This window comes from Hipposideros armiger, unplaced genomic scaffold (assembly GCF_001890085.2).
Source record: "Hipposideros armiger isolate ML-2016 unplaced genomic scaffold, ASM189008v1 scaffold_23, whole genome shotgun sequence".
NCBI lineage: Eukaryota > Metazoa > Chordata > Mammalia > Chiroptera > Hipposideridae > Hipposideros > Hipposideros armiger.
The window spans coordinates 972,517-996,892 of NW_017731373.1; the positions used below are offsets into that span (position 1 = coordinate 972,517).

Here is a 24,376-nt window from a genome sequence, read left to right on the forward strand (position 1 = left end):
ATTTCTTTGGCCAAGATCCATTCACTTTGTACACAAGAAAATTCTTGGAACCCCAGAGTGGGCTGGGCTGAAGGACTGGGATTTTTCACACTGAAAGCTGAAGGTACATTGTAGTACAGATGCAGGAAAACTACAGGACTTCATTTTGGCATTTCTTTGAAAATTTGAAGATCCTTGAGTTGTTCCTTCATGCTTCAGCTCCCCACCTGCACACCTGAAACCCGAGTGTGTAAATGCACACTTGACCAGTCCCAGTATCAACACAGTACTACATGCCATTAGCTACTAATGAAGAGCATTTATGTGAATTTGTTTTCTTTTTTTGCCACAGTATCTCCCACGTGTGAAGCCTTCAATGGATCTCCCAGGTGGAAGAAGCAGTTCTCTTCTCAATCCTTGATTGTAAAACATACCGAATTTTATTAACAATACTTTTTTTTTTTTTTTGAACCTTGGTATCTACTCCACCGGACTGTCAGCTTCTCAAGGGCAGATTTTGAATCTTGGAGCTTCATGATCAAACGCAGTGGCTGGCACAGAATGACCAGTAGTGTGCTGCTTCTCTCATCTCAGAGACATTCTCTGCACACACATAGGATGTGTTGTGACTGTCTTTTATACTATAAGACAGTACAGTATAAGCATCACTTCAGAATTCTTTAAAGAAAACAGGACCATACAGCCAAGTTATCTAGATTCACAGTAGAGAAGAAAATATTTATGGGTATTTCTATTTGTAGAGTATATTAAAGTCTCAATTATTCTGTGGAGATGGTAATTAATATTTCATATAGTTATTGGACTTGTTTTACTAATGAAAAATAATATATCAGTTATCATAGTGTGCTGATACGCTAAGTAAATCTTTGCTAATTCCCAATTCTGAGAACAATAGCAATTAGACGATTATACTGTTATTTGGGAAAAAGTTGAATGCTTTAAAAAAGAAATATATTTGTTAGAAATAATTAAACAAACACATTTTAATTCAAGTTTCTTTTACCTAATAATGTGGAATATGGTAACAAAGCATCACAAACCAAAATGAGAGCTAACAGGGTTTATGAATGTATTTTTGAAAGATATGCAACCTTTTATATCAGCTGCTTAGAGAATGACAGCTCTGAGACATCTTATATACCATCAAAAATGTGGATTTTTTAAAAAGTATGTTATATTATTTTTCCGATAGTGAAAAAACTATAAAGAAGTAAAAATAGTTTGCAAAACTAAATATATATCTATATTCATGGTCAGTAAATACAAAGCAACATTTCTAATTAATTTTTTCCCTTCCCTTTCTTTTTGGTCCAATTTAGTACACAGGTAAATCTTCCTTTCTTATTTCCAGATTAATGTGACCTTTTTTTCCAGAACACTTCCCCAAACTGCAGTAGCTGCCTTTAGTGCAGGAATGCAACACGAGTGGGATTCTTCTTGAGAGGCTCAATAGTAAACACAGCTTCATCAACAGGGGAGCGATCAGTTCTTACAAACCAACATATGAAAACCATGCATAAAACCTCTGTAAAGTGTAAGATGGCCAACCTCCCAGAACTGGAATCCCATGGCTACTTATATCTCAAAGAACTGTCCAGGCAATGCCTGTACAAGCACAGGCTGGCAAACCAAATGTTAATCCAATGCTTTTATTATTCACAATTTAACTTCACTGTATTGAAAGTCTGATTAGTTATGGCCATAAGTCAGGAAATAAACAATGATGTGGAAAACCCCCAAAGCAATAAAATATGAAGGACACTCTGATAAAACTAAGCAGAAATAACATTAGTGATGTCATGCAGTTTCTGAGATACCATAGAAAAATTGTTTCTTAATATTGATAAGAAAATTATGCATCAGTGAAAATGCAGGCTTAAAAATATAGTATTGAGAGTTTCAATTTGTGATGTCTTCACTGATGAGGGAAAATGGAATTCTTATTACTAAAGAAAGCTGATCTCTTGGGTGTTGCTGATGGCTCCCTAACTGAGCTTAGTGTTTAATGATGCTGTACAAATAAAAAGCAGTGGGGGAAATACGAAATATCTTTATTAAATGCCATCCTGTAAAGTATTTGATGGATGGAAGAGAGTCTAATGCATTTTAAATAAATGCATATCATACTATCACATATAGTGAGTCTTAAAAAATTATTACTTAGATGCACAGTCCTTGTAGTGGTAGACATGGCACTGTGAAGGAAGTTGGATTTAGACGCTATTTTCTATTATACTTGTCAAGTGATGGAGTTGCTGTTAGTCATATTGTAATGTCCCTTCAACTTTGGTACATTCAGTGCAAAATACTTGGGGGGATTTTTTTGTGTACCTTTATAAAAATAAAAGGCCCTTTTGTTCCCTTGAGAGTGCTTAAAAGGATACATACTAGCATGATGCCCAAGTAAGCATGGAACATGAAAATGGAACAGGTGACACATACAGTAGGGCAGGTAGGTAGGTTCTTATATACATCTTAAAGAACATAAATATAACGAACCTATAAAAAATAAACAGAACTCACTGTGTATTTTTTTCCTGATATTCTGTGATTAATTGCTAGTTATTTAAAATTGTTTTCATGCATTATAAAGCATAAAATCGGTCATTAGTAATTCAGTGTATAATAGTTTGTCTTCAGCCATAATTACACACATATCACTTTGTATACACATTGTCATCGACCACCTTATTGCAAATCTTTAAAGTTACCTCATAGTGACTTGGTCTCATTTTCACTCGTGTTCCATGAAAGCTGAAACCTATGGTGCACACCATGCAGGCACGCATAAGCAAGAAAATGAGTATTCTGTTATAGCTTAGGGCTTAAATGAATGTACTTTCAGGAAATATACTTGTTTTTATTACATTATTTAACTTGCACTAATTTGGAGACTGGGTCAAGTGCTGCCAGTTTGGCTTCAACCATGTTCAAAGGTAAGTTTCCAGATTCTCCTAAGTCCCTGAAAGTTACCATGGAGCTGACCGTGTACAGGTTCATCTTTGTCTTGGAACATAACAAATGGAAAAAAGTTTGGCAGTCAAGAACTGTTGATTGAAAGACTGTTGGGTTATTCCCTGGGCATCAAGCTCACCCAAATCCTTCACAGAGGACTCATCAGCACTATCCATTCCCCAATAGTGACAGAGCACGTGTTCCTGGAAGATAACAGCACTCAGGTTTACTCTAATGGAAGCGTACTCTTGAAACTTCCAGTGTTCAGCCATTCTTCTGGAGGGCAGCTTCTGAAATTGTCTGTTTATAGGGAGCCAGGCATTGTGCCTCCAAGTCACTCAAGTCCAAAGGTACTGGTCTCTTCAACTGCTGTCAAGAGTTTTTCATAAAGCATGGAGAAGGATGGGTACGGGGGAAGATCCAGACGGTTAAAGCAAGTGTGAGCTCTGCAAACAGAAGAAGCGCACATACATAGTTTAGACTGCTTAGAGTGAAATAACATTGTTTTGTGTGTATGTGTGTTTGTGTGTGTGCGCGCATGCTTCTCTTTTATATTCAGGTTGGTTTGTTGTCCATTTTCAAACTCCTTTTGGAAAAAGCTTTGAAAACATTTTGACTTAAAAAATCCTTAGGGTATTAATTTCTCTTAGGGCATAAAAAATATGTTTCCTTTATATTTTCACAATCATTTAAAATCTGTGTTATGTACATATTACTATTTGTTTAGCTGTCTAAAAACTACAAACACAAGTTTGTCTTTTTGTTTTTCTTGATGCTCCTTTTTTTTAAAGGCATGAGTATAAGTTCTTGCAAAGTAATTCATTTTCAGGGTTGGCATTTGCCTGGATGTCTCTTAGAAAGTCTACGGTTTTGTAGTTTTTCATTTTGTTGGGCAGGGAAGAGCACGAAGTGTCTTTGAAACCTGCCTCGTGGAGTAGTGTCTTGGGAAATTCCATGGCTGGACTTTCCTGTTGAAGTCTGTGGACCATTGTTACTTCTTTGACTCCTGTGCTATAATCTGTTTTCTCGTAAATCACAATGCAAAATAATGGCCATTTAAATCATTACATTAAGTATTTTTTTTCAGAAATACCTCCCTGCATGCCAAGATAGGAAAAAAATATGCTTTCCTGTTATTTGCACCTGAATCACAATAAAAAAATAGATAGTCTTCAAATAGTGCATCTTATCAGGAAGCAAATCTGCACTTTTGACAAGGAAGAGGAAGCATTTTATTCTGAACGCACAACAGCTTGTTTGTGGGAGCTCAACAACTTTGACTTAAAATATACTCCTGAACTGATATGGAATTTTAGGAGCTGTGATTACTAATGAGCTATTTTTACAAAGTCACATGTTTGAATGTTTTTATAAATCACTTTAATACTTACGAAATAAATATATTACTCAATGTAGTGTAGTATAGTGAGACCATCAGAGGTTTGGGGTTGGACAGACGGATTTGAATTCTAGCTCTACCAGCCAGCTGTCTGATTTGGAGTGAGTTATTAAGTCTCTCTGAGACTCAATTTTCTCACCAGTGAAAAGAGAATAGTATCATTCATCTCAGAAGGCTATGAAGATTAAATGAAGTGACAGAAACATGCTTACTACAATGCCTGGCTTACAGTGTTTGACCAATTAATAATTGTTAGCTACATTTCACTACCATCAAAAAGATTTACTCTAATTGCCTTCATTAAATTGATAAAAGATAATCATGACTCATGGAAACTCCAAGATAACAAAGAGATAATAAAGCAGATGTGTGGCCACGTGTCTTATTAAGAACAGGAAAGCAAAGGGGCTGTTATATATAAGAATATCAGTTTTAGGACATATAGTATGGGCTCAGGGTTTACCACTTGTTAATACAAACTCTAGGACACACTGAGGGGAAATCATCTAATTAATCTTTGCAGCCAAACACTTTTTTTTAATATGATAAGCTATTTCAGAATTGTATTTAATATAATTTTTATTATACCTTCTTTACACTGGAACCTCAACCTGGGCCTCAAGGGAAAGGTTTAACTTTTTAAAAAATTGAACTAGCATACTAAAAAAAAAGTCCTAGGAATGGTTTAAAGTCTATCTTGTGTGAAACACTGGAATAAAAATATTAAATGCAGACATTACCTCTGTTCTAGAAGGAGGGAAGAAGCAGACAAGTGAACGTTTTGCATATAATTATATTCCATACTTGGTGCTATGTGTTTAGATGCATAACATTCATTATCCTATTAGACTAAAAGATGGTACTTCTTTTAAATAAAATTAAAAAAATTTTTTTTCCTTTGGTTACCAATAAGACAGCATCTTTCCCCAAGTCAAGTGGTTTGTAACTTTCCCTGTTTTATGATCTACATGTTCATCTTCTTTTAATTTTCTTAAATTGTGATTAAATATATATTACATAAAATTTATATTAACCATTTTTAAGTGCACAGGATAGTCACATTGTTCTGCAGCCATCACCACCAATCATCTCTAGAACTTTTCATTTTCCCAAACTGAAATTTTGTACCCATTGAGCACTAACTCCCATCCTCCCCTGCCCCAGCAATCACCATTCCATTTTCCGGCTCTATGAACTTGACTACTCTATGTACCTCATGTATATGGAATCATACAATATTTCTTCTTTTGACTCTCTTATTTCACTTAGCATAATGTTGTCCAGGTCCATGGTGTATCATGGGTCAGAATTTCCTTTTTAAGGCTGAATAATATTCCATTGTATGTATATACCACATTTTGTTATTCATCCATTGATGGACATTTGGGTTGCTTCCATCTTTTGGCTATCATAAAAAATGCTATTATGGACACTAGTGTACAAATATCTGTTTGAGTCCCTGCTTTCCATTCTTTTGTGTGTATACCCAGAAGTAGAAATGCTCGATCGTATGATAATTCTATTTTTAATTTTTCAAGGAGCTGCCATACTGTTTTCCATAGCGGCTGCACCATTTTACATTCCCACCAGCAATGCACAAGGGTTCCAATTTTTCTACATCTTCACCAACACTTATTTTTTTGTTTTTTTTTTTATAATAGCCATCCTAATGAGTGTGGCGTCCATTTATCATTTAAAGCTTTAGGATTTCTTATTGATTTATATGAATATTACAAAAATAAAGAGATTGACTCTTGCATTATTTCCTGCTAATCTCTTCTAGCCTGTTCACTTTTTAAAATTTAGTTATGCATTTCATTTATAGAGCAATATTAATCTGGTTGTTATCCATTTCTGATACATTATCTTTCTCTCTTCAATGTGTTGCTGTAAGAAACATGCTGAAAGGTGATCTCTCTTGTTTATGCCTAATAAAAGGTTTTCGTTGTCTATTTTTTTTCTTTTTGATAGTGCTGGTGGAACAAAAAGTGTGATAGGTCAACTTTCGGGAGAACTCTTCCTCAATGAGTAACTAATTTATATAGTTATAATCTTGAGTAGATATGTGTGAATTCATTTTTGTGAACTGAATCATATTGGGTGAACTAGGAAATACAAGTAATTCAAGATAATCCTTTCTCTAGGTAAGCAATAATTCCCCATTAATGTTTTATTTTCTTAGGACAGGGCACAACTGTAGGCGAATGTATCTATCACACTCTAGTTAAGCCTGTTTCTTCCCTCATGACAACCAAATACTTTCCCTTAACTTAAGGTTAATTGTAGCTAATTAAGAATTAACAGAATTATCCCACACATGGGAATGAGAATTCATAAATAGTAATGTTTTAAGTCTCCAATTAACATCTTGCACATACTTAGATTGAATGCTGAATATTAATTCTTTGTGGTTTTGTGGTAGGCAGAGTTCTAAGATGATGTGCCATGACTCACGCCTTTGTATAATCCCCATCTCTTGAGTGTGAGCAAGATCTGTAACTCAGTTGTAACGAAAGGAATATGGCAAAGGTGAAGATATGTTGCAGATGTTATTAAAATCCATAATCGGTTAATTTTAAGTCAATCAAAAGGGTGATTACCCTGAGTGGGCCTGACTTCATTAGGTGAGATCTTTTTAAAAGAGGTCAGAGACCCCCACTGTTCCTGGATTTGAAGAAGTAAGCTGCTATTAATTCTACAGCTACAAGGAATGGATTCTGCCAACAACCTAAGGGAGCTTGGAAGCAGGTCCTTCAGTAGGTGAACCTCCAGGTGAGAATGCAGTCTGGCTGACACCTTGATTTCAGCCTTGTGAGATGTTAAGCAGAAGACCCAGCTAAGCCATGCCTGCACTGCAGATCCACAGAAACAGTGATAGAAAAATTATGTGTCATTTTAAACTGCTAAGTTTGTGGTAATTTATTATGCAGCAATAGAAAACTACAAGGTCTCCAAGAAGTTAAACAGTCCAAGAGAAGGCGGCAAATGTGATAAATGAGATACAACAGAATCACCCCTATCAGGGGTAGGTTGTGAGGCAAAGCTGGGTATAAACAGCTGCCCTTTCTTTCTCCCAGGCTTCTGAGCACAGAAATAAGAATTCTGCATGTCTATTTGCAGTTCTATAGCATCTTTGCAGACACTATAGTATCTTATCCAGTAAATCCATAAGCCTGGGCACTCTTTCCTCTAAAGATTCAGTTCTCAACACAAAAGGAAGGACAGGACAACCTTTTCTGATACTCCTCAGTCATGACATAATCACCATTACTGATACATAATCTCAGGCTATCACTGCTTCCTAATTTACATCTGGTTGCATAACATACAGTTACCTAACAGAACTTTGCTTCTGAATAAACTGAACAACAACTCTGAAAAAAAAAAAAAAGCTTCACAAGGATGAAGAAAGTATGTATTGTGGAGGGGGAAACTGTGCAGAAAGATTAAATGGTTTTTCCAAGGTCAAAGCTGAGTCAGTGGCCAAATCAAGAATAGGATCTCAACCTTGGGTTCCTAGGGGAAGTCCAACAGTAAATCCTAAACAGGGAGACCAATGCTCATCGGCCCTGTTCTTTCACTTTTAGAAGGCTGAATGTTAATTTCATCTCACCCCTGACTGTGAACTCCTAGTCCTCAACGTTCTACTAGATTATATACATTTTGAGGACAGGGATTAGCAAAATAAAGCTTCAAATATTTTTTAAATGAATAACAATCATAATATGCAGTAGCTTTGGGGAAAATGGTCCTCAGTGGGTCAGTCTGGAAAATTCTGGGAGATGCCAGGGGATTTTTAGGTGCTTAGTTCTAGCTCAGGCTCCCCAGAATGCAAAGATACTCCGAGAGACACTTAGAGTACATCAGAGTCACCCAAGAAGCTGGTTTGCAATGGGGAGTTTTGGCTGCACCCCCTGAGATTCTAATTCAGGAAGTTTGGGGTGGGCCTAAAAATCTGCATTTTAACAATTGCTCCAAGTGAGTCTGATGCAGGTGGTCTCCATTACTGGAGTGAGTGACATCAAATGGATGAGAAATAAGATATCTACATTGGCTATCCACACCAGCATTTTCTGTGTTTGCAAAAATTTCAAAACTCCTTATAAACAGGACAGCATTGCTAATAAGGAAATTGAGGAATCGTGTGGTTAAATAAATTGCCCAATATTTACCATCAACTTGCTGTACGAGCCAAGAACAGGAAAAAAAAAAAAAAGCAAAACAACACACAATCCTCTGAGGCTTTTCACACCCCCTCCCCCGCCCCATTCCATGTCCTAAGAAAACTCCAGCAGAAAATAACAGGAGGGCCCTTGGACGATGTTGATATTGGCAGCAAAAGCACATCCAGTTATTCAGTCTCCATAAAGGAACATTTTTCAAATCTTTCAAAGCCAGCCACACTAAGGCTATAATGAGTTTACCTCATTTTGATCTATGCAGCCAGAACCACTCAAGGAGGGCAGGTCTGAACCCGTCTTTGGGAAATCGTGCTGGCATCAATATAAAGATTTAAAAGCCCTCCAGACATCTGGTCTGGCTTAATAGATCTCTTGGTGCTTTCTGGATTCTTCAAATGTTAACCAGGAGGTCACGTGCTTACCCTCACTTCTTTCCTATAGACAAGTGAATTACCCCAATCCAGTGAGCCCGAGTATCACAACTACATCTAAATTTTCATAGATCAACTGATTAATGTATTTCTCTGTGTACTTTTTTATTAATTTATTCCCCATTTCCCCAGAAGTGATTTTTGGTAGATTATAAAGACTCAAGACACAGAAGAAATTATAATCAGCATTTTAAGTTGAGAGAGGGAGAGGAAAAAAAAAAAAAAAAAGGAGAAAACCACGGACCTCATTTCATCTAGTAGATGTAGTCCTAGAAATAAAATGTATTTGAATCTAATAAATCCTTTTTATTTGCATTATAATTTAGAAAGTGTTTATCTATATTCTTTCTTTCTTTTTTTTAAATTGGCAGCAGTGTCAAATCCTTGAGAGTTCAGTTTCCTTACTCCTATTCCCAGCTCTTCATCAAGTAATTAAAAGCAGTCTGGAAAATGCCCAAAGGATCTTGGAATATACCACTTTATGTCACGATTTCTTTGGAGATGTGAGTATTCCTGACCCAATTTACCTATCAAGTCCAAATTTTACCTATTTTACCCACAGGCGTCCCCTATGGCAATCAGGTATGTCTGTAGAGCTCTTGGGGCATGTTGGCAGAAGGAGCAGAGTTGGCCTGGAGTTGGGCTGTGGAGTGGGCAAAGGGGGGCTTCCTTTGGGCTCGCTCTCCAGGGCCTCCAATTCAGGGCCCAATGAGTGCTCAGGCAGCACCCAAGCCCTTCACCTGGAAACCTTCTTTATTATTTTTCCCCTTGAAGAGTCCATATTCTGAAAGCTTGTCATTCCTATTCAAAATGCCCTGAAGAATAAAAATTAATTTTTCAAGTGTGCTACATTTCATGTATTCCTTCATTCATTGAACAAATACTGAGCTCATACTGCATATCAAGCATTGAGCTGACCCTGATAGATAAGAATGAATAGTCTGGTGTTGGCCTACAAGGAGTTTACACCCAGGCAGCAAAATATACAAACGGGACCCCCTAAGTGTCATGCAGTCTGTGCTCTGTACTAGGGCATCTGGGTGTCATGAGCAGGTGCTGAAATCCAGCTTACCTTTGGCTCTGCTCACCAAACTAGGAGCCCTACCTAGCTCAGCGCTACATTTCTCCATAAGACTACTAGATACCTTTGTCTAGTTAACCCAGAAGATTCATATAGGCTATTAGTGACCCAGCACACAAACAACTATAATACAGTGAGGTACAAGTCTGCTCTGCAGAGTCAGGAAAGGTTTCATAGGGAACTCTATTTATGCCAAGCCTTGAAGGACTTGTAGGTGTGTAGGGTTTTTCTGGATCAACAACAAGGAGAAGAATGCTCCCAGCAGATGGCCCAGAAGTGCAAGGAAGCATTGCATCATCAGGAAACCTGAGAAGTGCAAAAGTTTGAGTGACGGGAGTCAAGGGTGGATATGAAGCCAGATGGGGAGGCAAGGCCACAACAAGAAGTGAGGTGTGTTCATGCAAAAACCTTTTCCATTTATTCCATGGAAGAAAGGGAGTTAGTAACGGGTATGGAGAGTGATACAGCAGAGGTGCCATTAATCAAGACAGGAAGTATAGGAAATGGGTGGGTGGGGGGAGATGATGAATTTAGAGGTTGTAATCAGCATGAAAATCCAAAGTTACCAATGACACAGAGTGATAAAATTCAATTAAACAAGTGTTTGTTTTGTTAGCCTAAGTAGATTTATTAATACAAATAAAGGTATAACTTCTGTTATGATTTTTTAAAAAATTCATAATTTCTCTCTTATCCCCACTAATACATTCTTAGACCATGAGATTTAGAGCAGGAATTCCTGCTAAGACTAGTTCACAAATATTTGTGTAACCCACGGTGGCACAACACAACCCTTGACCCTCACCAGGTGTTTAATAAATGTGAATCAATGGAAAGGAATTCTATGGCTCTTATTACCCCCACTACTCATTCATCATATATCATCTGGTGGCATTGATGTTGGTTATCTTTTCATCTATTACTTTCCTCTCTGTGTTTTAAGGTCCAGGGATCCATTTATACCTCCCACAAGGTTATTTGCACATAGTGAATGCATGATGAGTACCTAAAGGCTTGTGAGAGGAATTTGATTTACTATCTAATTAATGTCTTATTCTAAAGTCTCATTAGGTCGCCTTGGATGAAATGCACCTGGATTTATAAATACAGCATGTAAAATGTTCCCACAGTGGGAATTCCTGCATCCAGGGATAACTAGCAGAAAGAACTCTTCAAACTATTCACAATATAAGCAGGTAACTTCTTCACCTGTAGATGGTCCTGGGAAAAGATGAAGAGTACATACTTTTTAAATGCAAGGATGGAAACCCAAGAGAAGGAAACTCAGTAAGGAACAGTTCAGGATGAGAACCCTTGGAAGTTCAAACTAAATAGAAATAACCTGGGTGGGTAGAGCACATTTCGTTCACACCTAAAGATTGTAAAATACCATGCCAGCTCTGAAGGCTATGTATTAGGAACAATAGTAGTAATGGCTAAATTTACTAAATGATGTGTTATGCATCATTTTAAGCACTTTTCACGTGTTATCTCATTTAATATTCAAAATAATTTGGCAACGTGATTACTGATATCTATCCCAATTATTCCCATGAGGATATAGAAATACAAAAGTGACTTTTGCATATCTTGTCTGGAGTGGTCCAGTCATACCTCCGGTTTAAGAATTCACTAAAACAATATTCACTGAGTGCCAATTGTGTGCTAGGACTCAGCAGTGGGGGCAAAGCCACATTGCAATCACTAAGCATGATGATGGAATTGGGGTAAGTCGTATGAAGGAGATAACGTGTGACAGGCGCACTGGAGGCAGGAGCCTGGAGGACCTCTCTGAGGAGATCATGCCTGAGCTGAGTCCTTGAGGATGAGAAAGAGCCAGACAGGTGACGAACTGGCGGAAAAGAATCCAGACAGCAAATTACAGAGTTTTGAAGCAGAACTAGGTTACGCACGTTTGAGGAACAGCAAGAAGGAGACTGGTGGCTGTAACAAGTGAGGGGAGAGTATGTGTTGAGGGTGGACTGTCGGCAAGACAGGCTCTCTACCTGGTAATCTTTGGCAAGGAGTCTGAATTTCATTCTAAGCCACTAGCAGGTGTAAGCAGGGGAGGGGAGGGAGTGATCTCGAGACTTCCGAAGATCATGCTGGTTACTGAGTGCAGAAGGAGCTACAGGATGTACGAAGGGAAGCAGGAGTTTAGCCAGCAGGCTGCTGCAGTGGTCCAGCTGAGCCATGCTGGGGCAGCGCGCTAGGATGCTTCAAAGAGGTGAACCCAAACTAGGTTTTGCACTTGTGATCAAGAAAAGGGGATGACCATTCCTTAAGAGATGAAATGTTTGTCATTCACAAATACACACTTTAAAGTAGACTTGTGAAACAGCTCTCAAGGACCATTAATCATTTTGACTTGGACTATCTCGTTCTGTTGCCTGTAGCAATTCAAATTTCCTTCATTCAATGAAATAATCACAAATTATTTCAGTAGTTCTATTTTTACATTAATGACTGAGGAGTCCCTTTGTAGACACAATATAATATGTTTTGATGATCATTTTATCTGCTTCCCAAAGTAAAGACCAATCCAAAAGGTATAGCACATTTAAAGATGTTTAATAAGATAATATTAATAGTCATCACTGGTATATTTTTGCTAGCACATGCTAATTCAATGGTAAAATAAAGTAAAAACTTAAAATTTTATTGTTAGATAGTGAGAACTAAATGAGACTCGAAGAGGGACTTATATTGGAGATTAAACTAGAGAGCAGGCTCTACATGAAAATCTTCTACCAATTCCCTCTCAGACCACAAAGCACCTCAGCTGACCAGCAGGTGGTGAGGATTGGGGAGACCAAGGAGGGCTGCCTCAAGACAAATACAGAAAAGAGGGAACACCAAGGGGTCCTTCCAGTGCCCATCTTCTGCTCTAGAACATTTTATTTTATTTTTTTAATTAAAGAAAGTCCTATATTACAGGATTCCCCAGTTATTTTCCTATTCCCTACCTGTTAGTTCACTTTGACAGTAAACAAGGCTTTCTGTACTAGATGAGGAAAAACTGAATTATTGATGAGATTGTAGAGCAATATTTAATGACATGGAAAGATGTTCACGATTAGTGATACTTGGTAAACAAAAAGAGGTTACAAACAGTATTTGCAGTGTGATTGTATTTTTGCTTTTAAGAGAGAGAGAGAGAGTGTGTGTGAGTGTGTGTGTGCGCATGTGTAGAAATGAGTAAAAACACTACAAAATGTTTAGAAGTTATCTCAGTAGTGGACTTTTGATAAATATATTTTTAACTTTTTGGTATTTTTTTGTGGAAAGCTTTATTTTTATAATAAAAAGCAGAGTTTTAAAAAAGAAAAAGGTTGTCTTTTATCTTTAAAAAAATAATTTTATCTTTTAAAGTTCTATTCCACTGGGAAAACAATCACCTTGAGACACCCATTTCATAATTAACTCTTGCTTCTTATTCCTTAATTTGGGTCAGCATTTCATTCAAAATAATCTCCAGACACTGCTATTTTCAAAAATTAATGTTTTTCCCTTTTGGCAAAACCAACCCAATGTTAAAAACAACATAGTGATTGAAGCTCTCCAACTCCTGTGTCGCCTCATCCTCCTTGTCCCCTCATCCTCCTTGGCAAGCACCTCAGAGGTGAACATATAAACTCTGTATCATGCTGGGAGAGAGGATTTGCCTAGCACTTTCCAGGCTGGGATGTTAGCAGCCTGGTTTTCAGAATGTTGAAGAGCAATTGCCATGAAGTGAATTTACGGTCTCATAAGTCCATCTGAGCACCGGGGGATAGGAAATCTCCAGACATGCAAAATACAGAGCTAACTACCAACCACAAAGCAGAGGAAGTGCAGTCATGTGTTCAGGCTATAAGCCTCCACGGAGACACCCATCTGCCTCCATCATCATTTATCATCTGGGTCTCTGGTTACTTTATTACCACAAGAGAGAAAAAAGAGCCATGGCTTCAACTTGTACTAGCTTCAGAGACAACCATATTTACTTTACTACATGGCTTGGCCCACATGGTAAGTAGTGCTATATTCACTGCTACCGCAAAGTGAGGAAAGTAGGAAAGTAGGATATCTGAGAAAAGAATGAGACGCACATTTAGGTTGAAAGGCCCTCAATCATCCATGTCTAGCAAGACTGAGGTGCCCTCCCATTTGCCAGGACTGCTTGCCCTCATCCTTGACAGCTACTTCCAACTTTCCATGGTACAGCCTCCCATGCCAGAATTCTTAGACAATATATTGTTTTTAAGTAAGAAGGACATCCATCCACTTTGTCTCTGGTGTGTCCAATGTCACATTTTAAATAAACTTCTTCTCATTAATGAGTATAAGAAATACATTTGGGTTGATCAGCTTGAGACAAACCAGCTCTTCAGTTCTGCAACTTAAATCTATGAGGAAATCGCAGGAAAAATGGCTTCAGTGTATCTGTTCTGATGGTAGAAGACATGGACTTAGTTATACAAGTCAATCTCTTTAGACCAGAGACAATCTTATAGATCTTGTTTAATACTTAAGTAACACCTCACATTTCATAAAGGGTGATTACAATGTTATCAGTGAAGAAATAGCTTCAGATAAAACGATATTGTCATGCATTAAAGTTCTTTTTATTTTTTTCCTCCAATGCACTTTTTTGTGTGTGGAGCACATTTTAATAGTTACAGCAGTATGGTGGCTTATAGGTGATTTGGGATAAAAGGTTTAAAAGACCAAAGAAAACCTACTATGCCTAAGGACTGTCATATACATTCTCTCTCTCATCAGGAGGACTCCTTGAGCATGGCATTGTTATTCCTGCTCTTCAGAGATGGATCTAGGCTCTTGCTTAGGATCATATAGCTGGTGTACCATAGGGCTGAGAGCTGCACTCGTAACTAGGTTGTATGAGTTGATTAATGTGAAATAGAAGCCAAGTAGCTCTTCCTTCCTATCGGACCTGAAAAGTTAGGGCTTTTGTAGACAGGGTATGAACATAGTCTGCTTTCCTGATATGCCTTGCCTCATCTTTATTTATTTTATTTTATAATCTGGGTAAAACGAGGACTCTAGAACCAATCTTAGGTCATAATGAAGAAAGGAAGAAACAATGCCTGTTGCCTAACTGTATGTATGCAACGATACTGAAAACACCACCATTTCTAATGAGTCAGCACAAGAACTTCCTGGAGCTCTCAGAGGGAAGTAAAAAAGTGAATCTGGTCTGACCCCCAAGATTCTTCAACAACCTGTTGGTGTTAATTCAACCAAACCTAATATACCACCCCGTCCCTGGCCTTTTACAGACAAAGAAACTGGGGTCCAGAGATCAAGTGATATTCTAGGTCCCAGAGTTAGCTGGTGGCAGAGGCCGGACTAGAACCCAGGTCTTCTAACTCCCAAGCCTGTGCTCTTTCCAATATGCTACTGCCTGCTATATACTGCAGATGATGGTGACAGAAATCATCATGGCAGCCTTAACCATTAACTGGGTGCTCACCCAGGGCCAGGGTTGGCAGTAAATGTTTTAGATGAATGATTGCATTTCATCCTCAGAATTACCAACCTATAAGGTACATGAGGAAATAGAGGCTCAGAAAGACTAAGAAACTTCTCCGAGACCCCACTGTGGGTAAGCACAGAACTGGGATAGAGTCCAGTCTCTCTGAAGCTAAAGTGTCACGTCTATACCAAATTGCCTTTCTCTGCTCACCAGGTGTGGTGAAAACTGTAGGGGATTAAATATGAACAACTGATCCATCTTCTTATTGTTACAGTTTATTCCATCTACAAATCTCTACAGAAACAGATTTAAGAAAAATGTGACACAATGAATCTGCCCTTTGCTGCCTCCTTGATGCTAATCCTTCAGTTTCTCAGACGGGTGAAAGGTCCTACTCACACAGTGTCAATCTGAGTTTGAGATACAAATATGTGTTTATGGTGGAAAAGAACACGATTCAGGCATAAATAAAATATAATAGTTCTTCAAATAATAAAAGTATAGTCTCCCAAATTTGGAACATCAGGCATGCTAGGTAATACTTAGGTGTTTAAAAGCAGTGCGTCTAGATGTTCTAGACTGAGATGCACTCACAGTGACTGAGGAAACTCGGCCCAGCCCTGAGCTTGCACTATTCACTGTTCTCTGTAGCTGCATTTTCATCACCCCTTTCTCATGTGTTGATGCTTACAACATAATTTTCAAGAACTAGTGTCTTGCAGTTGCTAAGAAGAAAGTCTTGTTAACAGGTTTCTCAAAGTTGTTTGTACTTAAAGAAACTCAGGATAACATCTTGGGGTACCTAATATCACTTGGGAAGATCAGTTAACTTCTCCAAATTGCAGTTTTATTATTAGTAGAACAAAACTCAATCTTTGAGGTTCTTTTTACTTTAAAAATTCTACGTTATTACTGATGACTGGAGAAAGGAGTTCTAAAACCAATTCTCATCCATTCCTCTTTTGTTCATTTACTCTCTCTTCTTCTGCTTCAAATCCACTTATCTCCATTTGACCCCAAACACTTTTTTATTTTTTAAATACTACTTATCCTTTAAGGTAGTAAGGTAAGACTCTTACGTATATTAATAGCAGCAGTTAAGCAATTCTTTCCACTCCAAGGAAATGTGTCAACTTATTATGAATGAGAATACAATGCAGAGAGCATTCACATGGAATTAAGGCATGGACAATATAAGCTACAGAGTTATAGAACACGTTTACATGATTTAATATTCCTTAGAAACCACAATGGTAATCCCTTCATGAAAGGATTCTAAAAAGTTATTAATATAAACTTAAAACTACAGTACCTGGAAACATCTAAGTTAGAGCCACAATTGTAAGAAGCCACAGTATGATGACCAACATTGCTTTACTAAAGCTAACAAATGCTTTGGTTTGGCTGTGTTTTGTATTTTAACATATGTATGTATGCATTTTAACTATGAAATTTTTTTCATTTAGAAACCCTTCTAAATGAACCCTTCTAAATCAGAGATAAATTCATTCTAAAAGCTTTTTCCACTCTCCAACTTTTAACATAAATAGATTATATATATATATATATACATACACATATATATATATATACACATATATACATATATGTATGTAAAATCTACATATGTGTGTGTATCTATATATGGATATCTATATATGGATATGTGTGTGTGTGTGTGTGTATGTTAAAAGTCTCCCCTAGAACAACACTGTAGTGAAAATAAAGAAATGCTTTCTATTCTTACCTGGGAAGAGCAGTGATTTTCCCCCATTTCTCCACACAAAATCTTCTTGGACCATTACTCCCTCGGAGAGAAGCAAATCCTTCATAGGGAATGCTGGATGTGCCTGTAACAAACTATCAACCCAAGAAAACAGAAGGGGAAGGTAAGACAAAGAAACCAGCTGCCACACGGCATCATTCACATGCATTTTGTTCACCTGCCTCCTCTTTCTTGTTCATGCTGCTTGCTGGTGGGAGAGCTTGGAAGGTGAAACTTTATAGGCATGGAGTACCCATAACACGAAAATTCTGACCAAGAACCAGACCAGAGAATAGCAAGGAAAGACAGTGTGTTATAAAAGGAAAGGGGATGTGAAGGGTTTTTAAAAGATAAAGGAACCCACACAGCTGACCAACTCAGAAGCTTAAACCAGATATATTAATATCTCCCATTATAGGCTAAGAAAGTGGGTGTATCAATTAATCTACATCTATTTAGATTCAGTCCCTAATCAACTCATTGTGAATTAAAAAAAAAAAAAAAAAGAATTTCTGGGCCTGCAAAAATGCAGGTCAGATCTTTGATCCAAAACCGTTATGACTCAGTCTACTTGTAAGGCTCTGTCCGGGCACCCAGAAGGCTTCCAGAAATTCATGTCTGATATTTCTTTAGCTGCAACCAACCAGCAATTGCCCTGTGTAAACTATACACACCACAAGAAAATGAGTTAGTTTTTCCAGTGTTCTTCAACTTTCATTGTTATCTCTAATTTGTTGAAAGTTAGATGGAGGAAAAGAAAGAGCTCTTTATCAAGGAACTGGGTCATTCCTTAAGGGATTGACTGAAGATCATCTTTTTCTGTTGCTAAGGATGCTGGCCTGCAGAGTACCCGGGGACCTCTTTCTGAAAGGACTAAACTGCCCCGAAGGCAGATGTTGTTCTTGGGATTCTTGGACTGGAGTAGGTACTGCCTCACAACTCTAATGAAATGCTTAGGCTTGACTGGAGATGTTCTGCATAGGGATGGAGCCAAAGACCCATGCAATCCGAAGAGTCTGGAAACAGTGTATCTTGCATTTGCAGATAAATATGGGGTGTATTTATTGAGTATATGTACTTATTAAGTATACTTAGTAATTATTAAAAATATGCAATTCCAACAATTATATTAGTGCATTAAAAAGATTAACTAATGCGATCTTACCTGTAACAACCTTAGTCGCTGTTCATTGTTGAATCTTTCCACAGCAGCCCAGAACCACCGAATTACAATATGATTGTCATGATAGCCTATCAAACCAATCATGAAAGTCCAAATTACTATGATTCTTCTATCTTAAGCCACCATGTCACACTGACAAAAGACCCCCAGACATAAATCAGCACCTTGGATTCTTTAAAGGCTGTTTATAATTTAAGATTAAGAAATAACACAAAAAATAAGACTAAGGAATAACACTGGAAATATGATTGTATGAGCATCAAAAGTCAAGCAAAAACAACACTAAATGAAACCAAGAGGTCTCTGTTTCCATTTAGGAGTCACTATATAAAGCTAGTGGAAAGAACAACCACAAATAAGCTATTTTAACCATATCATTTCTGAAAAATATAATTTCCAGTTTTGGAAATGATTAACTCTTTTGGTCATTCATTTAAGAAATAATTTCTGAATACCACTATGTCAAGCTTGGAGGTACAGTGGCAAAGAAAACAAACCTTCACAGCACTTCTGGTAAACAAGAGACACGTTAATGAAGTAATTACACAAATAAATACATAACTGCAAACTATTTTCAAACTACATATAATGTTCATATTTTTAAATCAAATTACTTTTTATTAATAAAAAGGAAGGGTAATTTTATTACTCTAATTTCTTTAACTAACAAATCTCAAATAATCATCAACCTAAATGTTACTTTTATTCCATGCTTCAACAGAATTTGACAAAATGAAAAATATCATCCCACGGGTGAATTAAGGCAGTAGTTGTGGATTCTAAAACCTTCAATAAAGAAAAATTAAGTTCAGAGAGGAGGCTGACAAAGATTAAGGTACAATTAGTGATTCAAACCAATTAACTGCTATATTAAATGTACAGAAAGCTACTCCAATTCTGAGCCAGCAGCGGTTAAGTCCAAAATAAAAGGTGAGTGAAAACTATTTTAATTCAAATTTTTCCTCCCATGTTATAGGATTTCAGGGGAATCCTGCCTTACTGTTTACCACTTGATCAGTGATGCTTAGTGGCCTCTGGAAAAGAAAAGGACCCAAGTGAAAGATAAATAAAACTAGATTGCACATGGTGATGCATAGACTCCATGCCCTCCTTTTGGCAAAGACTAGCTATTTGATGCAGGGCAAATAGCTTTCTTATCTATAAAATAAGTACATTGGCTCTTGGTAGCTTTCAAGTTTTCTGGCCTTATGAATCAGTACTTTTCTGCCTCTCCTTTGCTGTTTGTGTCAAAGCTTTTAGGCGGGGGGGAGCAAAAGCGTCTCATGGTATTCTCCATAAACAGCTGCCTTACGAACATATGGCAAGTGGTAGCAGACCTGCCTCTCCGTTCAGTGCCAGCTAACTGGGTTAGCAAACATGGCAGCAAGCGTCACCCTTTTCCTGTCCCCTCCCCCAGCACTCTCCTCCCAACGTTTCCTTTGATAAGATTTACAATAACCATAGAAATAGGTATTTGATTAGTCATATACTGTGAATAAAAGTTCACCCTGTGTAAATACAAAAATGGCTGATTTGATTAACATCGATGCTATTTGAATTACCTAGGGGGGAAAAGTGAGTTAATAATATTTTTATGGTAAGATGCCAGTTATACAGTGTGTTGGAGAAATTGTGTTCTAGTTAATGAAAATAGTTTGCTTAACCAAGTTCTAATAACCAAGGCCATACATGGATTATACACTGGGCCAACTGGAAAAGGTTTATTACAGAAATTGGACTTCAGAAATAGCAGCAACGGAAACTGCAACTTAATACTGCCTTTCAGAGAAAATGGGCGAGCCAGCCCAGCCCACGGCAGCAGTGATGAACTGGAAGAGCGAAGCATAGGCAAAAACAAACGCAATTGAGCAAATAAGTTACATTTTCACTCCAAACTTTTAAAATTGGTTTTTAAATCTCTGTTTTAATTTACAGATAACTGGTATTCTGCTAAGTGATGAATTCAGTAGCTTAACATTTGTATTTTTTCACTCTCCAAGTTCAGAACTATTGCTAACCTCTTAAGTTCTGAGTTAAAAAACCAAAACCAAAACCAAAAACAACTGTTATTTGTCATGACTTTCTGAGGACTTTATAACACTGCAATAAATTTCAGAAACTGTACTCTTTCTTTGCTTAAAATTACTGGATAGAACTTTAACTCTGGGTTACCATCAGGTCCCTTTCAAAGTGTACTGATTTAGCAATCAAATTGTAATGACTTCAGTCTCAACTACTAATTGAAAATTTGTACTGATATATAGAAATGCCACTTCTCAAGCTTCCCATTTGGTGAAGGGTCATTTAGTGCAGTTTTTAACTAATCTTACAGCGGTTTCCTTTTCAGTTGAACTTAATGAATTTAGAAGGGCTTGTTCAATAAACTTCTTGAATTTTGAGAACCATGTCTTATTGCATTCATGTGTTTTAACTGTGAATTACAATTGGCAAGTAGTTCAATGAACTGTAGGAAAGCTGTGTTTGCTCATCAGGAAGCTCAGAGGGTGTGCCTCTTCAAGCTTTAGAGTGAAGTTAGAACAGGTGGAGGGTGACCTCCCTGCTGCTTCACTACCAACACCGTAAAACAATTAATTAGTGTTCTTATAGTCACATTTCTTCACCAACAATCAAGTGTTATGACATGCTGAGATGATGTGTACACAGTCCTTCCTCCACTTGACAGATGAGGTAACAAGAAAAAGAAGGGAATGTACCTTGCCCAAGGTCTCGCAGGAGACTACATCAGGCCTATGATTAGAGTGCAAGTGTTTTTGCCTGCCTTGGATTCAGACCAGCATGACAGCCATTTGCCTCTCTTTAATTGCAAACTAAAACTCCAGCCATCTATAAATCAAATTTCACCTCCTCTATATTCTGTGTTGTTTCTCCAGTCACTCAGGTCTATTTCAGCTGTGCCTGCGATGACCAGTTCCAGCTCTCTTGCATCAAAAACAGATACCAGTCTGGCATCCACCACCTATGGAATAAAAAGAACACAGGGTATGGCTTAAGAACCGGGAGAAACCTCAGCTATCCATAAAGCCTCATCAGAAAAGGAGGGCACAAGGAGTTTTAGGGATACTATTGATGTATTTCTGTGTAGGCACTTTAAAAACTGTAAAGCTCTCCACAAATATAAGGTATTTTTAGTACACAGTTTATGAGATTTTCCTCAACATAGTTCTTACTTTGTAATTGAGCACTGATTAATCCAGTTTCTTTTTCTCTTTTGAAAAAGATCTAGTGCTCCTTCAAGAAGTCATATGGAATTGTTGTACACAGGATAACCATTTCACATATCAAGCACGAGGTGTGATTACCCGTATCTAAGCATGAGTAAGACGGATGACTTAAATGTTATTAGTGGTCATTACATTGTCAAATGCTATTTGAATTCAGGTCATTTCTATTTCAGTGCTCTCTTGTAACAGAGATCGCTGAAACATATAGGAAAAACATTGGAGGTGTTTTGTGTTCTTGAAACATATAGGAAAAAAATTGGAAGAGCACTAGTAAATAGAGCAAAAGAAAAAATGGAAATACGGCACACAGAAAAAAGACAGTAAGATGGACCGTGTTATCATGGACATCAGAATACAAAACACCCTCCTGCTGATGGTCTTTACCTCATAGAAGCCGCGCACTAAGCTCTCCGTCTGTTGCACAACGCCCCGCTCAATCCTCCATTTCACCATCCTCTCAATATACTCCTTCTTGTTCTTCTCTGTGACTGGGATATTGGCACCCCCTGGTTTTAATTCACGTTCGGTAATCTGAGATTAAAAAACAAAAGGGCTGACCACAAAGCAATACTCTGGAGGTTGTAAGAACATTGCTACCAATGAGCTGAGGTCAGCCGGCTATCTGTCCCTGCCCCGGCCCGGGCTCATCCCATGAGCAGGTCATGAGGCGCCAGCATGGAGCCCAGCGCATACCTGTGTTCAGTAAAAACTGGGCATTGAGCTGCTATCTGAAAGCCTCCCTGACTAAAAAATAAATATTGAAAGTGCTGAAGGTTAAGTTTTAAATCTGACTAAACAGATAGTCTTTTAAATGAAAATCAATTGGCTCTAGATTCTGGCCCACTGCTATTTAAATGTTGAACATAAACACATTTTCACAAATTCCTTCAGGGTTCAGAATCAACTACATATACAAAGCTTATATTTAAGTAAAGATTCACTTATGGAAACAGGATTGCATTCAAGTGAATGTTAAATTGAGAACTTCTTTTCCAAAACACGAAGTTCAGAAAACCAGCTAAATATTAATGTCTAAATAAGAATAATACTTATGAACTAGTATACAGTTTCTGAAAGAAATCTTTTAACTAACCCTCCCACTAACTGTAAAAAAAACAATGTTTTCAAACCTTCATCAAAATATTGTTTATTTTCCCACAGTTTCAAAACAATCAATTTCAGTTCTGAAACATGAATGAGAGTTAAGTACAAATGCCAACTAAATAATTTAATATTCAATTCTGGGACTTTTAAAAACTGTATTTTATGCAAGGCCCATTCTAATATCTTATGTTGGAAATATACTTTAGTTGGAAATGAAAAGATTGCTTACAACACACAAAGAGTTACCACAATCTGTAAATCAGAACATCTTAATCTGCAGTTGGCATTAGAATAACGTTTACAACCAAGATACTGTAAGTGTACATAAACCTGATTTTAAACCACCCAACAAGCCACAAATAAATAAGCAGTGGATCTTAGCCACTGAATTAACTCTTCACCAACCAATAGCTTTCAATTACTATACTTAGTCACCAGTTATTCACATACACAGACCTGCCCAAAAACTTCTTCGTTCACAGTGAACGTGAGGTCCAGGATGTCATGGATATCATTGTCTTTCATCCACTGCAGGCTCTGGTGGAACTCTTCATCAAGATATTCTAGATCACTCAGGTCACACAGGCTAAGATGACAAACAGGTAGAAATCAATATGTGGGCATAGCTATTAGCAAAAATCCAGAGTCATGAGGGAAAAAAGCTAAGAATCAAAGACAAGAACAGGTCAACTAAACAGGCAGTAATTTCTGAAACATTCTTAGTCAAACTCAATAACCAAAGCAGTAAAACAGTTCAGAAATTTGGTATAAAATTTTCAAATCCTGGGTATATTATATGAAGTGTCTTAGGAATCACTCAGTCTGTCCTTCTTTTATCAGAGACACAGAACTGGAGGTGCAAGGAGTGACTGCCATTTGCACAGTCACCCACAGTTAATGCCAGAGCAGGAACTGGAACTCGGGCTGACAACTTGGGTCCAGTATTCTTTGGGCTATGAGATACTATCTTAAAATATTGTTCTCCTATTAAAAATTCTTTGTATGTTTCTATACTTTACCTTTTCCACCCCCAAAGACTAGATTCTGTGATCCACATTCAGATACATCCCTTTTTTCCATGATTCTGAAAACAGGAAGCCACAAAAATCTCTCTACAATTATAGTTTTCTATATTTCTCTTTTTTTTTTCTTGCTGAGTCTCTATATAAGGTGGAGTTACTATTATATAGGTGTAAGGTGATAATAACTGATTTGCTTTAGTTGTTTTGAAATTTCTACCCATCAGCCAAATTTCAAAGGTCATTTTGTTTGCTCTAGTCTAAACATTTATTAAGTATCACGTATGTGCCAGACATCGAAATAGCTACTTTGATAAACACTTACTATCCTCAAGGAGGGTAATGGAATGGTCTAGTTGGGGAGATAAGCACACAAATAGATAAGTTAATATAAGGTGATAAGTGATAGCCTAGGGTGAGTAATACTTACAATTTGTGAACTATTTTCATAGGTATGTTAGACTCCAATTAGAAAATAAAGATAAAGTAGATACAGGAAGCTCTCATAGTAAACATGAAGGGCATTTACTTTGACCT

General features: G+C 37.4%; 1 protein-coding gene across 3 annotated transcripts in view; it reads right to left on the reverse strand.

Moving 5' to 3' along the window:
• Positions 1-244: 244 nt before the first annotated feature.
• Positions 245-24,376, reverse strand: part of HECW2 (HECT, C2 and WW domain containing E3 ubiquitin protein ligase 2) — a 360,649-nt gene continuing 336,517 nt past the window's right edge. For all 3 annotated transcript variants that reach the window (XM_019635678.1, XM_019635677.1, XM_019635680.1), the window contains 6 exons: positions 23,277-23,406; positions 22,101-22,247; positions 21,337-21,451; positions 18,457-18,542; positions 17,274-17,386; positions 245-3,401 (listed from right to left, as the gene is read on the reverse strand). In XM_019635678.1, the coding sequence (XP_019491223.1) occupies positions 3,290-3,401; positions 17,274-17,386; positions 18,457-18,542; positions 21,337-21,451; positions 22,101-22,247; positions 23,277-23,406 (703 nt within the window). In that variant the 3' untranslated portion in view covers positions 245-3,289. The remainder of the gene's footprint in view (positions 3,402-17,273; positions 17,387-18,456; positions 18,543-21,336; positions 21,452-22,100; positions 22,248-23,276; positions 23,407-24,376) is intronic.